The sequence below is a fragment of the Vollenhovia emeryi genome, unplaced genomic scaffold (assembly GCF_000949405.1).
Source record: "Vollenhovia emeryi isolate VEMERY1.0 unplaced genomic scaffold, V.emery_V1.0 DF939122.1, whole genome shotgun sequence".
Classification (NCBI taxonomy): domain Eukaryota; kingdom Metazoa; phylum Arthropoda; class Insecta; order Hymenoptera; family Formicidae; genus Vollenhovia; species Vollenhovia emeryi.
Window position 1 is genome coordinate 28,649 of NW_011967244.1, and position 13,026 is coordinate 41,674.

At 48.7% G+C, this 13,026-nt stretch overlaps 3 protein-coding genes and 1 non-coding gene across 6 annotated transcripts in view; 2 read left to right on the top strand and 2 right to left on the bottom strand.

Annotated features, from left to right (window-relative positions):
* LOC105569810 overlaps positions 1-3,342 on the bottom strand; it is a 5,258-nt gene extending 1,916 nt beyond the window's left edge. The window contains 5 exon segments of the mRNA XM_012026544.1: positions 219-628; positions 708-997; positions 1,067-1,498; positions 1,569-2,858; positions 3,000-3,342. Of these exon segments, the coding sequence (XP_011881934.1) occupies positions 219-628; positions 708-997; positions 1,067-1,498; positions 1,569-2,858; positions 3,000-3,263 (2,686 nt within the window). The 5' untranslated portion in view covers positions 3,264-3,342.
* The window catches only part of LOC105569811 (protein BUD31 homolog), a 12,718-nt gene extending 2,823 nt beyond the window's left edge, over positions 1-9,895 (top strand). Inside the window, exon 4 of the mRNA XM_012026547.1 lies at positions 9,846-9,895. The gene's annotated coding sequence lies outside the window, so the exon portion shown is untranslated. The remainder of the gene's footprint in view (positions 1-9,845) is intronic.
* Positions 4,691-12,455, bottom strand: LOC105569809 (TATA element modulatory factor-like). Of its 3 annotated transcripts, XM_012026543.1 has the most exons (12): positions 12,252-12,455; positions 11,965-12,166; positions 8,270-10,233; positions 8,101-8,202; positions 7,751-8,029; positions 7,333-7,671; positions 6,901-7,113; positions 6,558-6,704; positions 6,090-6,482; positions 5,781-6,021; positions 5,409-5,535; positions 4,691-5,328 (listed from the first exon to the last, which is right to left on the bottom strand). In XM_012026543.1, exons 3-12 carry the CDS (start codon positions 10,222-10,224, stop codon positions 5,042-5,044), a joined length of 4,083 nt encoding a protein of 1,360 aa, XP_011881933.1. In that variant the 5' UTR covers positions 10,225-10,233; positions 11,965-12,166; positions 12,252-12,455; the 3' UTR covers positions 4,691-5,041. The 3 variants fall into 3 exon arrangements, with proteins under 3 accessions (XP_011881933.1, XP_011881931.1, XP_011881932.1); XM_012026541.1 differs by having other exon boundaries at positions 11,965-12,455; XM_012026542.1 differs by lacking the exons at positions 11,965-12,166; positions 12,252-12,455 and adding an exon at positions 11,565-11,764.
* Positions 12,456-12,539: 84 nt separating this feature from the next.
* Positions 12,540-12,630, top strand: Trnai-uau. The gene is given in 2 exon segments: positions 12,540-12,577; positions 12,595-12,630. It is a non-coding gene; the product is annotated as a tRNA-Ile (tRNA).
* Positions 12,631-13,026: the final 396 nt, after the last annotated feature.

Sequence of the window (13,026 nt, forward strand, 5' to 3'; positions counted from 1 at the left end):
AAAAATCACTCATGTTATTAATTACTTCTGGCGACTTTTAAGAATATTCTTACTAGCTAATTTATTAAGATATCGGACGAAAAGAAAATTAGACAAGCGGCCGGATTATTAACGAGAGTCTACTTTCATTTCTTTCTCTTCGATTATCAGGTCAGTTAGGATTTAGAAAAGCTTCAATCTTAATACAGAGATCGTTCGCTCTCCCCGTATATACGTACTATACGGCGGTACAGAAGTCCGCGCGAAGTGATGTACGCTCCTCGCGACGTTGTCCGCTTGTATTCGAACTCTGAGCGTAACCGGTCGATCAACAGGTACATTTCTGATGAAGCAAGAAGTCTCGGAGCCTCTGTACACCGTCTCGAACTTGCTAGACGCCGGGTCGAGGATCTCGCCGTTGGCTCTCTCCACGACAAACGTCTGTTCCTCGAAGTACTCCGGATTGGTTACGTGCCATTTGACGAACAGCCCCGCCGGTCTCTCCTCGATGTTTATTATCTGAACGGGTACCGTGCGAGAGATGCAGCCGAGCTTCGATATCTGCTCCACAATCTCCTCCTTGCACGAGCTCAATTGCCGGTCGAAATTTATATTCGGGAGCTCCTCCGAGTACGGCACCGCCGGGATCCTTGGAAATAATTGATAAAGCTTAGATAATCCACGACGATCTCGGCAATCTTTGTATTATACCGTCGCGAGCCTCTCACCTGCCTATATCGTTACTCGCGGAAATGATCTTTCCAAGTCCGTTCGCGCTGTATCGATGCGGATGCCGCAGAATATCCTCGCTCATCGATATGATATTCCGTGCATTTTGCACCTGTGCCTGCACTTCCTTTCTACAAGCCCGCAACGGTATCAGACTCTCGTGTTTATGAACCTCGGTCTCCAGTATCAGCTGTTCGCGTCTCTTATTGATCTCGTCGTACACATCATCTAACAAAGATTGAAACGTCCCGTCTATATCTTTTAACGTTCTCATCACACTATTTTCTATCTGACAAAACAATTTGCTCATGTTAATGTAGGTACGAGGTGATAAAAGCAAGCGGCAATTTTAATTTACCTGCCGATCAGCCTCGTCGAGATCCTTCAACTGGTAATCCAATTTTGCTATGTACTCCCGAGTAGATTCTACAATGCCTTTGATATTGTCCTCCACGCCCCGCGGCAGTGCCTCTCCTCTTTGCGCGAAAGTGCCTTCCGCGTCGGGACGCGGTGCGTCTGTGCTCCGAGTTTTAGCCATGTCTCGTTCGTATTGGTTCAATTTCTTTACCGCACACGTCAATCGCGTCAGCAGTTCCTCCCTCTTCGTTTTTTCATTGCCGTTGTCGGATATCACAGAACTCTTACTAGAAATATTTGGCGTTAATGGTTTTGCCGCGTACTTGTGCAACGATTCGTCACAATTGTCGATCTGCTCCAGCTCCAGTTTACCAGGCAGCTTTTGTCCGGTCGGCTCCTCCAAAATTTGCTCCATATCTGAAAAGACAATCGACTTGGATTAACATAAGCGGCCACTGATAATATTCAAGTGCAAGTGAGCATTAATATTTCGCGGATTGAACCTTGTGTATCGATTAGAGATGTTGTTTAATTAAATTGCGCCAGGAGTACTTTGCGTAGCAATCACTAGGGTCAACTTGAATCTCTTTCTCAGCAAATGTCTGGGTTTGCTGATTGTTCAATATCAAGCATCTCTTCAATCTTTCCCCTACACATCTCGCATAATCGTGCGGTTTAGCACGGCGCGTTTCATCATTGCCGACTCCAGCTTCGTTCCCGCCGCAATTCTTACTCGGCGTCAGCAGCACGCCGCTCCAATAATCCGAATCGTTACAATCGTGCAGAGACGCTTGCGCGCCGATCCCTATAATTTGCCAGGAATACTTAACGCTGCACGTCTTGTACGCAGACTTACTGTCTTCCACGTCATTTAACAAATCGTGCAGTAAAGTGTACGACGTCTGGGTGCCTGTCCCGACAACTTGCCAGGAATACTTAATTTTACACTCGTAAGGACTTTTGCCGTTCGTCCGAGCGCTTTTTGTCTCGCGCGCGTCGTCGAGTTCCTTCCTTCGAGACGGTGGCACCCAATTATCTGCTTCCCATGAATATTTCACGTCGTCCACGGTCTTGCCTTCGTCCCGAGCGCGACTCTCCATTCCGGACTCTGCCTTATCAGCGAGATTATCATTGTCATTCTGAACTTTCGCTGAACTGCAGTCGTAGGCGGAGGACCAACTTGTGTTGGTGGACTTGAAATGAGATCGCGCCAACTGTGGGCTGCTGCTCCCCGGCGGGCCGTCGTAATGCAAAACGTTTATTTCATATTCGCTGTATCTGGGACGCAAATGCGACGCTGTATCGGGTATCGACCTCGCCCTATATGCAACGTTCGCAGACGTCTTCTTATTTTCGACCCCGAGGCTCGACAGCGACGGCGTCGACGCCGTCGAGGCGGTGTCGACGATGTCGTAGAACGATTGACCCGGCGACGACGCAACCGGTTTGCACGCGACGCTGTCGATTGGCGTTTCCATCCTCGGCAGGAGCGCGAACGCGTCCTCGCGTTCCGTCCGGCTCTCCCTCATCCGCGACAGATCGCACTTCCTCGACAGCTTTATAGACCTCGAACTGGCCCTGCGCAGATCCCCGTCGTCCGCCGACGGCTCGGGTCGCGCGGGCACCGTGTTGGGAAAGCGCAACGCGCGATTTTTCTCCCTGCGTGACGATCTCTTCAACGGGCAGAAATTTTGCGAGGCGCTGGCCCTCTCGGCGCCCGGGGAGTCGGTCTTTCCGAAAGTAGCGCGCCTGGCACTCGGGTTCTTGGCTCTCCAGCGGCCGGTTCTTTTCACCTACGGCGCCAAGCTTCAGATATAGAGACAGTGGTACTTTAAACAAGATTCTACCGAAAGCAAAAGTGTGTAGTGAGTGAGAGAGAGAGAGAGAGGGGGGGAAGGAAAAGTATCTCCTAGAATACAGGGGCTTCGATTGACCTCGAGCGAGCTCTTCAAGGGATCGTACAACGTACGCAAGGGTGTCCCCGGGAACAGCAATGCGGGATTGTTTCTGTGGCTTTGCGCTCTCAGAATCCGACGCCTGCTCGTCGAGACGGGAGCGTCGCGGCTCTGCCTGAAGGGCACGGGTCTCGCGACGGCCATCGCTACGTTCCTGGTGTGCGGCATCGCGTCTGGCGCTCTTCTCTTCTGCGGACTGACAACTTTTAGGCGTCTGCCTCTTATCGGAGTCGAGTCTCCCATGTTGGGGGCTGCTACAGTAAAATAGATCACACGTCAAAGAGCGTGTCCCATGGACATTCACATCTCTCGCGGGTATAACCTATAAATCGTTTGAATATTGCGAATTAAATGCGAGCGGGTTGCTCTCACGCTTCGCAACGGACATTTCCCAGCTGACAGACGTCAAAATCTGGTCAGAGAACGGCCAAAAGTGGCCGATATAATCGTGACGGGGAAATGAAGGGGACGAATTCAAGTTCCTGAATTCAAGCGCGAAGTCGGGATACGTGCAGCGCGAAACGAAGCATCGGTTCGGCGACGCGCTTTACCTAAATTATATCGCAAGCAATAGATCGCTGTGCCACGCGATCGAGAGATTACGACAACAGGATTCCACAAACCCCGTGTGTCCCTCAACGTCGCGCAAATGGCTCGTGTCCGAGCGCAGCGAGAGAAATGGACGCGAGTACACGGTCCGCGCGACCGCGCACGATCTCGATGTATACTCACGGTACGCTGGAGATTAACCGGGATAATCGAAGCCGGAGCTCTGGGCGCGAACGGGCGGTACACGGGAGAAATTTTGGGGCGCGACGATTTGGCCGAAAGATCATGACATCTGAGGCGCACGGGCGATCGCGGATCTCCACGGGCGGTGCATCTCGTCGCGCCGCGGGCAGTTTCTAAATATAAACCAAGGCGGGCGTGATATCACGCGCGGGGCAATGGAACGGACAATTACCGCGCGCCGCACGCGATGTTTAAATACGCGCCGCGCGATTCGCCGCTCACGGTGCGCGGAACTTCGGTTCTACCGACACTCCGCTCCCCGCAACCCCGTCCGCGCTAAACGATTTAAAAGAAAAAAAAAAAAAAAGAAGCTCCCGATACTCGTATCTCGCCGCGAATAGAGAGAACGTTGGTGTTCATGTCACTATATTTAAATGATAAAGTACATTTTCTCATTATATTATATACATGTATCATGTTTAAACGTTATATAATACACTCCAATATCACATGATCCTCCCTGATGTTAAATTAACCGAGATTAAAACATACGAAACGATAACTGTACACAGGAAATAATAATAATAACGATAATGCGGAAGAAAAGAGACGGCCTTACCTCGATACCTCCGACACTTTTTAGACTGGTTTTCTATTGCTGCGCCGGTGAACCAGTGCAATAGAAATAAAAAAAAGTGTATATTTTTTTTAATTCTAGCTTACTGCACTAGTTCGCCGGTGCAGCAGTAGAAAACAGGTCTTTTAAGGCCTGTGCCCACGATGCTAGAACTTGGACCAAGTTCTAGGACGGTGCTCATAGGCAAATCTTATATTCAAGACTGTCTTAAGGACACTCCGTAGCCAATGAAATGTTCCATACAGCATCTCTAGATAAATTCAAGACGGCCTTGAATATAAGGTCCGACTATGAATACCGGTCCTAGCGTCGTGGACACAGGCCTTTAGATCTCTCGCCCAGAATGCTCAATAAATATATTTATATGTAACTTCGCTGAGAAAACCCCCTATTGAAATTCTTCACCGGCATCCAAACCCTTTATCACAAATTTCCGCATGTGTTTGCGTAAGACAATACAAATGTACACCGCCGAACTACACGTATTATTAAAGTCGTCCGCTATAAAACTTCGTTATACGCCGGTATCTCGCTAGAAATCGATGAAGTGATTACGCGGTGAAATGGTGCATGCGTGTAATTAAAAGTTTCATAGAGAATCGTAAGCGCTGCGCGCGAGTCTTCGTTTTTTCCCTTTTTGAAAATTTCGCGGTTAATTCTGCCGCTTTAGGAGCTGGTCGATCTGCATCTTGTACATCTCCTTAACGTCCTCGAGGTCCAGCCGCAGTTCCTGATTCTCCTCGACCTTCTCGCCGTACATCTGCAGCAACGCGTCGTATCTGGTCTGCGTCTCGTTGAGGCTCTCGTTGAGCGCCCGTGCTTCCGCGACGCTGGCGCTCAGATCCTCGATCTTCAATGTTAACGTCGCCAATTCCGAGTTCAGTGCGTCCCTCTCCGTGTTTCGTCGCGACAATTCCCACTGGAGTTGCTGTATCTCGCCTGCGGTACGGCAAGTAAGAATCAGTGACACTCAATAGCGAAAAAGATTACCAGTGAACGTGCGCAGCACACGAGCCTACCGTCTCTCTGTTTCAGTTGCGCTTGCAAGTTCTCGAAGATCGACGTGCTACTCGAGCCCGTTATGATGCTTTCGTACGGTATCGGAGGAAATCTGCCCGAGTTATTGTCGAATACTGAATCGCTGAACTGAAAAATAAGGCAAATTTCACGTTACACGCAGAGTAGTCGTCGATCGGAGTCTCTCAACGTTATTTTTATTTATTTTAGCATAGGGGAGGATAATGCTATTTTTAGGGTCAAAGATTTTTTTAATTTATTAGTGTTCGCGCAGTCAGTAAGTACGGTATCTCGTGTTAATTTTATATTTAAGTGGGTGGCTAGAGTAGTAATTAACGTATCGTCCAGAGAAAGTAGGTTATTTTTATACGTACACCTGGCCAGGCGCTATTTGCACTGCTGACAGACTCTTGTCCTATACTGAGAGTAGGGCTGAATCGTGATTCCTCGTCGGTGTTTTGCTGCTGTTCCAATATCGCGTTATTTCTCCTCCGCTCTGCGTCGGTCGCTGCCTTCTCGACGGCTAATTTATTCTCTAGCGCGTTTATCTCTCTTTTCAATTCCTGTACGTGGCTGGAATGTGTCTGCTCGAGAGTGCTTATCGCATCTTGGTGTCTGCAATTTGATTTTCGTCACATATTGAATATTATCACGACTCGGAAAACAAAAACGCCCATACTTACTCTTTATTCTGTTCTACTAATCTCTCGTTTTCTTCTTTCAATGTATCATGCGACTCCTGCAATCTCAATCTCTCTTTCTCCTTTAAGTTGAGCTTCGACTCCAAATGCGATTCTTTGGATTTCAGATTAACATTCTCTTCTCTCAGGAGACGATCCATCTCGATTAAGTTCTCGACTTTGGACTGCAATTCGATATTTTTCTCCGATAAAACCTTCTCCTGCTTCATGAAGCTATTGGTTTTATGCAGCAAGTTTGCTTGAAGCTGTTCTATCTGCCTCAACAAAGGTTTTGTTGCTACCGAGACGGATTCAGATAACTCTTCGCTTCTGGCCTCTGCAGCTTCTAATCGCTTAAGTAATTCGTTGTTTTCGTGCTTGAAAAACTCCTCTCGTCTACACCATGAGAAAATAGAATTAGAATCAAAATCAGTTATACGACTAATGGCGTATTTAATGTACAATACATACTTGACGTGAGCTTCCTCGGCTTGACGGTATTTCAATTTTAAATCCTCCACTTGCGCAAACAATTGGCACGATTCAGCCGCATTATCCACGGCTTCCTTTAATTCCTCCTCAGTGGCTGCCAGCTTTTTTTTCGTTTCTGTCAAGTCTCTGTCGCACAGAAATTTTTATTTAGTACACGAAGCACGTTTTACTTCAGAGTTAGAGTGTATGTTCTTTTTAGCTGAACTGGTTGCACTAGTTCAGAGTTTGTCTTCTTCCTTCTACATTGGAAGGAGAAAGATAAACTCTGAACTGATGCAGCAAGTTCAGCTAGAAAGAACAGACCAAATGTTTCTACACTCACACTTTCGCAGCATCCAAGCTCTTCTTATAGGCCTCCATTTTATTCACCGCATTATCCAATTTTTCCTGTAACATTAGTATTTCCTTCTCTTGCTTCTTCGTTTTCGCTGTCAGCGTGTGAACAGCTTCTATTTGACTGCGCTCGACCTCCTCCTTCGCGTGCAGCGACCGTTTCAATCTCTCCAATTCCGTATTTTGTTCCTCTATTTGCTCCCTTGAAATCAAAGTGTGGATTATAGATTATTATTCGCTGCCATTTACTCTTGATATGTTTAAGATTCCGATCAAGCCGCTGCTACAAATGCTTCAAAGTGTTTCTCTTCTCCTTCTATCCTTTCTGAAAGAAAGAAGAAGAATACTTTGAAACGTTTGAAGCGACAGCTTGACCGCAGCCTAAGACGAAAGAATTTTAAAAACATTATAACTGAAGTACTTTTGACTCTTTATTGTGGCATCAGTCTCTTTCTCTTTTACGCGCAGCTTTTTTATGATGTTGCTGTGTTGAAGTTGTTGTTTGCTGAGTTTCTCGCCCTCCTCACGAAGCTCCTTTATGATTTCATCCTTCTCGGCGTTTATATTAAACATCTCCTGCGACGACAAACGCGACGCCGCTTCTAACTTTAGCTGATCTAAATTTTTCCTCAACTGATCGCGTTCCCTTATCGCTTGCTGAAATTTCCTCTCCAGTGCCGACAGACGCTGTGTATATTCATCCGTGATTTGATTAATGTTTTGATTTTGCTCCGCGTGTTTTTCAAAATTCTCAAGCTGCCTGCAAAACATATCTGTTTGTGAGATCTATTGCTAAAAGATTGAACAACAGCATTTTGATACAATCGCGACGATCTTACCTCATTAGATTTGCATTCTGCTCATGTAACTCCATATTTATCCTGCTCACGTCGATTAACTTTGATTCTCTCGCTTCTAAAATCTCCGTCATCTCCTGCACGCGTTTCAGCAGCTTCTCAATCTCCATATTCGCTTCGTCCGAGCCTACACTGATCTCGCTCAGTTCTCGAGAATGGCCCCGGGTCTTTAAAGTTTTCGTTAGCAGATCGCCGCCTTTGCTCAACTGTAATTTTGCCGGACTCTGTCGCGATTGTGTCGAACTCGAATCTCCGTTAGGACTGTCAACAAATAACACATTAATCGTCGGCACATTGCACGGAGAACAAGAGATATTTTACTACATTTGTACCTAGATATTATCTCAATATCGCTCGACGTTGTGGTCTCTAACTCGTCTCCGCTCGTGTGTCCGCTGGCCTGATCAGACCCGATTTTCACCAGATCGGAACGGCTGTGGAAGAAGCAGATTTTTAACAGAGAAACTGCTATTCACTTGAACGGCGCGAATCAAATAATACCTTTCTGACGATATCGGTGAATTTTCTCGCGGCACTTCCGCGCAATGGGTCTCCATATCGATTATCTCGCTTTTCTCGACCATAGCGTCGGCCAGCATAGTCTTCACGTAAGAACTGGTGGTCAAGGGCGTCTCGAGGATCTTGGAATCGTCCGTACAGATCAACGTCGCGTTATCCTCCGAGCTGCTCTCTAACAAGGTACCTTCCCTGCTCGAATCGGTGGATATTAAATACTGATCGGTACTACTCTCGATCATATTCGTCTCTTCCATGCTTTCGACTTGGCTGTCCGGGTCCGGTGGCTCTATAGTGGTGCTCATTAATTGGGAAAAGGTGGAAACGTCCGGTTTCTCGTTCACCCCTTCCAGTGGGTCCGACTTGCGAATCGGTTGCGTGGTAATCGGCTCGAGCGTCAGGTGCAGATTGTGCTTCTCCTTGAGCGAGTCAAGGCTCAAGTTCAACCTGCTCTCCATGCAAGTCTTGGCCGATATTTGCCTGTCATCCGGACACGAATCGTGCATCTTTATAGGTATCTTGACGCTCATATCAGCCAGTTCCACCTTATTTTTAGCCGCGTCCAGCTGTTGCAGCGGCTCGAGCACCGTCATGACCGTGCCTTCGGAAGCCGAGGTGTACGAATCCTCGGCCAGACTCACCTCGTCCGGTTCGTCCACGTCCGGTATCACCTCGACGCTCTCCGGGGAAGTCTTGGAACTGTCCGCCGCGTGCGACGAGCTCTTATTCGTGTCTAGGCTGGAAAACGCGCTGGGTGACGGCGTGTTGTCAATACTGTACGAGTACGGACTGACGTTCAATGTCTTGGCCTCCTCCATTGGAGACTCGTACGGGGAAATGTCGGACGACGATGCGAGTAGATCCCCGCTCGGCGGTTGTAGCGCGCAGTCCACGCACGGAGTGGCGCACTCGTCCCCGCCCAGGACGGGTGACGACTCCAGATTTTTCGGGTCTATCGGCGACAGATACGGGCTGCTGTCGCTCTTCCAGTCACCCAGGATTTCCACGGAGCTCGGCGACGTTACGAGACTGTCCGGCAGTATCTCGACCGACTCGGAGTTCACCTTGATGTCGACGACGGAGGGACTCAGCGAATTGAGATCCGATTCCGGCGTGGTGGTGCAATCGGTGTTGGACCGCGAGCCGAGTATCTCCAGACTCTCCAGGCTCTTCTTGTCGCTCTCGGAGGAGACGTTGGGTACTCTGTGGAACACATTAGTGGGACTCGACGCGAGATTCACATCGTTGCTCTCCAGCTCGTTGTCGCGCTGCCCCTGCCCCTTTCCGCCGCTGCTCGTCGTGGAATCACTGTCGGTATCGTCCGCCGTTGGCGCGTAGTATATCTGTTCCACGTCTAAACTGCCACTTTTAGTTACAATCCTGTCCGTACTGATAGAGACAACGTTGTCCAGAGACGACTGCTCTGACAACGCGCATGACTCCGACGCGATTCCATCGTCGGACTCCTTAGACAGGCTCTGATTCGTATTTACAGACTCGCTGGCAGCGCTGGACTCCCCTTCATCTTCCTTATGTACAAACTCGCTCTTCGCTATCGCAGGTCTCGAGTCCTTCGCCGCCAGTTTCTCGGGGGCGGAGGTAGACGACACCATGCCGCGTTGCTGCTCATCCTGATCGTCGCCGCTCTTCCAGCCACTCCCGCCCACGGCCTTCGGCGGCTCGTAAAACGAGCCCGAGAAGCTGCCCCAGATACTGCTCGAGTTTTGCGGCTGCCTCTGCGGATTGCCGTCCCGCTTGTTGGCCTCCTGTTCGCCCTGCAGTCCCCAGCTCGCGAAGAAGTCCGACGTCTCGTTCGCATGCGCCTGAGGCACCTTCGGCTCCTCCTCCTTGATGTCCAGGGCCTTGTCGATGGTCTTCTGGGCTCCCTTCAGCGCGGACTTTGCCAAATTGGCGAATCCCGTCGCGTCAAACCAGCTCATGTTTTACACCTGGGACAAGAGAAACAGCGTGAATCACGGGCTCCATTTTGCCAAATACGAATAAATACAATGTAGCCTTTAGGTCTAATCTACGTTTCTTTTACGATTAGAAACATTCTGTTTCGTATCAGCAAATCAATACGCTTACAATATTGATTGACAATGTACGATTGTATAATACACAATTCATCAACTTGCGCAAATTTCCTAAACGTACTTACTGGCTACAAAATATAATGTTTCTAGATGCAAAGAGCACTTTTCTTTAAGTCTTTAACGTGCCATCGACCGATCTTTCGATCCTTTTGACACTGAAGGCTCGTTGTCTATTGCTGCACTGGTGGACTAGTACAATAAATTAGAGTAAAGGCTCGCGTCCACGTTGCTGAAACTTGGTCCAAGTTCTAGTTCCGAGAAATATGTAGTCAATCAACTTGCAGCTACTCCATAAAAGCTGCAACCCAGAGATCATGCATGTTTAAAAGACATCTGTAAGACGTCTTGTGTCTAAAAGATGTCTAATAGACGTCTTAAAGATGCCTTTTAAACATGCATGTTCTCTAGGAAGTTGATTGGCTACACATTTCTTGGAACTAGAAGTTGGACCAAGTTCTAGCATCGTGGACACAGGTCTCAAGGGCTGGTCGTTCCAACCTCCTGGTAAGTTAACTAAAAATCATATGTATGTCTTTGCTCTTCCTTCAAATTAAACAAATGTAAACATATACTTTAACCATCAGTTAGCTTACCAAGGGGTTAGAAAAACCGGCCCTAAGCGCCGGTTGTTCCAATCCTTCGTTAAATTACTAACTAAATCACATGTCTTTGTCTTTCTTTCCAAGTCAACGTACAATTTAACTATTAGCTCACAAAGAGACTGGAGTAACCGGCTCTAAGGGCCAGTTTCGCAAACGTTGGTCAACTGTTAACCAGAGTTCAGTCAACTCCCTATCTTTTTCCATCTTATTATTCAAGAGGAGACGGAGAATCAATCGAGAACCGACGTTCGTCAAACTGGCCCTGAGACAACTAGCTCGCCGGTGCAGCGATAAAAAATAAACAATCCTTGTGCCCCATTGCCCAATAAAGGAGCAGACTTTAACGTCGGGAAGGGTCGACGTTCAGGACGCGCCACGTATGTAAACAGTGTCCTCGCGAGACGTAGGCGCTAAGCGAGGTCGCGCGGTGCCCCGCGGCTCGGCGCGGGTCCTCGAGCGGGAAATAAGCGTCGCGGGCACCAGCGTGTCGTCCCCCGCGGTCGGCCCGGGCCCGCGAAAACAACGCGCGGCGGTTACGTGGCACTTCCTCCCGTCTCCCTCGCGCCAGCGCGACCGACGTACATGACATCCTCCGGGGCGACGATCCTCCTCGTGACGGCGAGGCGCGGCTCCGGGATCGGGCGACGGGCGACGCGACCCCCGCCTCTCTCACTGCTGGCCGACCCGCCGACCGTCGACTGTCAAAGTGCATTTAGCAGCCGACATGTTCATGTTCCGTGCGACGGCTGGTCGTGTGTGTGTCGTCCTCGTCGCGGCCCCAGGGCTGTCAGCCTGCGTTCCCTCGCGGCCTCCTCGCTCGCCTCCCGCCGCTCCCCTCGATCTCCGCCGCCGATCCGTCGATCGAGAACGCGGGGACGTGCGATCGATCGCGCGACACGCGCAACCTAAATTACGCGAGGCGAAAACATTCGGGATCGGGCCTGATCTCGCGCGTCGACTGCGCTCTCTGCACTTTTCTCACCTTCCGTCTCTCTCCGCCCTGCCGCCCTAACCTGCGTGCCCGTTTCGTCCTCGTCCCGTCATCGCGTCGGGCGACTTTAGCCGCGGCTCAAAGGTACCTCGATTAATAAAGGAAGGTGCGTTCTCTTATCTCGCTCGTTCAAACGCGCCTCACGCGGAGAGTTTGTATTCTGCGCCTCGGCTCCTCCTGCAAAGACGTGCACCTGTCTCGAAAGCGCAGGTGCAAATAAAAATCCCGTAACGACAAGAGATTAGCCATTAGTTGTAAAAAAACAAATATATATATACATGGATGCCACTAATTTCCTTGCGAGCCGAGTGGGAAGAAGTGGCTCGTGTCGCAAAGCGGATAATTGCGATGTGCGCGAGTACACGAGTAAGATACGAGTAAATGCTCGAGGGAGCAGAATTGAAAGCTTCGTTTCCGCTCCGGTTCGATTTTTGCAAAACTTGCCGAAATTACGTTTGAGTTTATTTGCGCAGCACGAAACGGCAAAACGCAGGATAAAAGCGGGAGGCTGCCGGCGTTATCGACACCTAAGCTGAAGAGCCCCGTTTACGGCTTCATTCCCAACGGCTCCAGTGGCGCAATTGGTTAGCGCACGGTACTTATAAACAGTTCTTGTGAGCCATGCCGGGGTTGTGAGTTCGAGCCTCACCTGGAGCATTTTTTTTTCCTTTATCCGTCGCACGTTGATCCCCCGGTTTCTCGCTGTCCTGCAATTTCTCGCGTTTAACGGCACTTCTGTGCGATCAATTGAATTAATTATCAAGTATAACCGGCGTTAAAATTTACAGTCTCGTCACGTAATTTATTAGAATTATTTATTATGATATGATTAATATTTTGCCATCAAATATGCGGTTTAATATTAAATATCAATGCGCCAGAATTTATATTAATATGTACATTTGCAATGAAAATTTGTTCGAAGGTTACGCCTTCGGGAATCCACCGTTGAAAGATTTCCAGTGGTTTTTTTTTAAGAGTAAATGTAGTACGACAAAAAATATTTATACATTTAATATATTTTTTGTTATCCCCGTTTAAAATAAAAATGAT

Bases quoted from the DNA above. Each gene is read 5' to 3' on its own strand.
- LOC105569809 (XM_012026543.1), bottom strand. From the start codon at position 10,224: ATGAGCTGGTTTGACGCGACGGGATTCGCCAATTTGGCAAAGTCCGCG. The intron at 6,483-6,557 runs GTATGTATTGTA...CTCATGGTGTAG, and splicing joins GCCGAGGAAGCTCACGTCAA to ACGAGAGGAGTTTTTCAAGC. The intron at 5,536-5,780 runs GTACGTATAAAA...CTTATTTTTCAG, and splicing joins CAAATAGCGCCTGGCCAGGT to TTCAGCGATTCAGTATTCGA.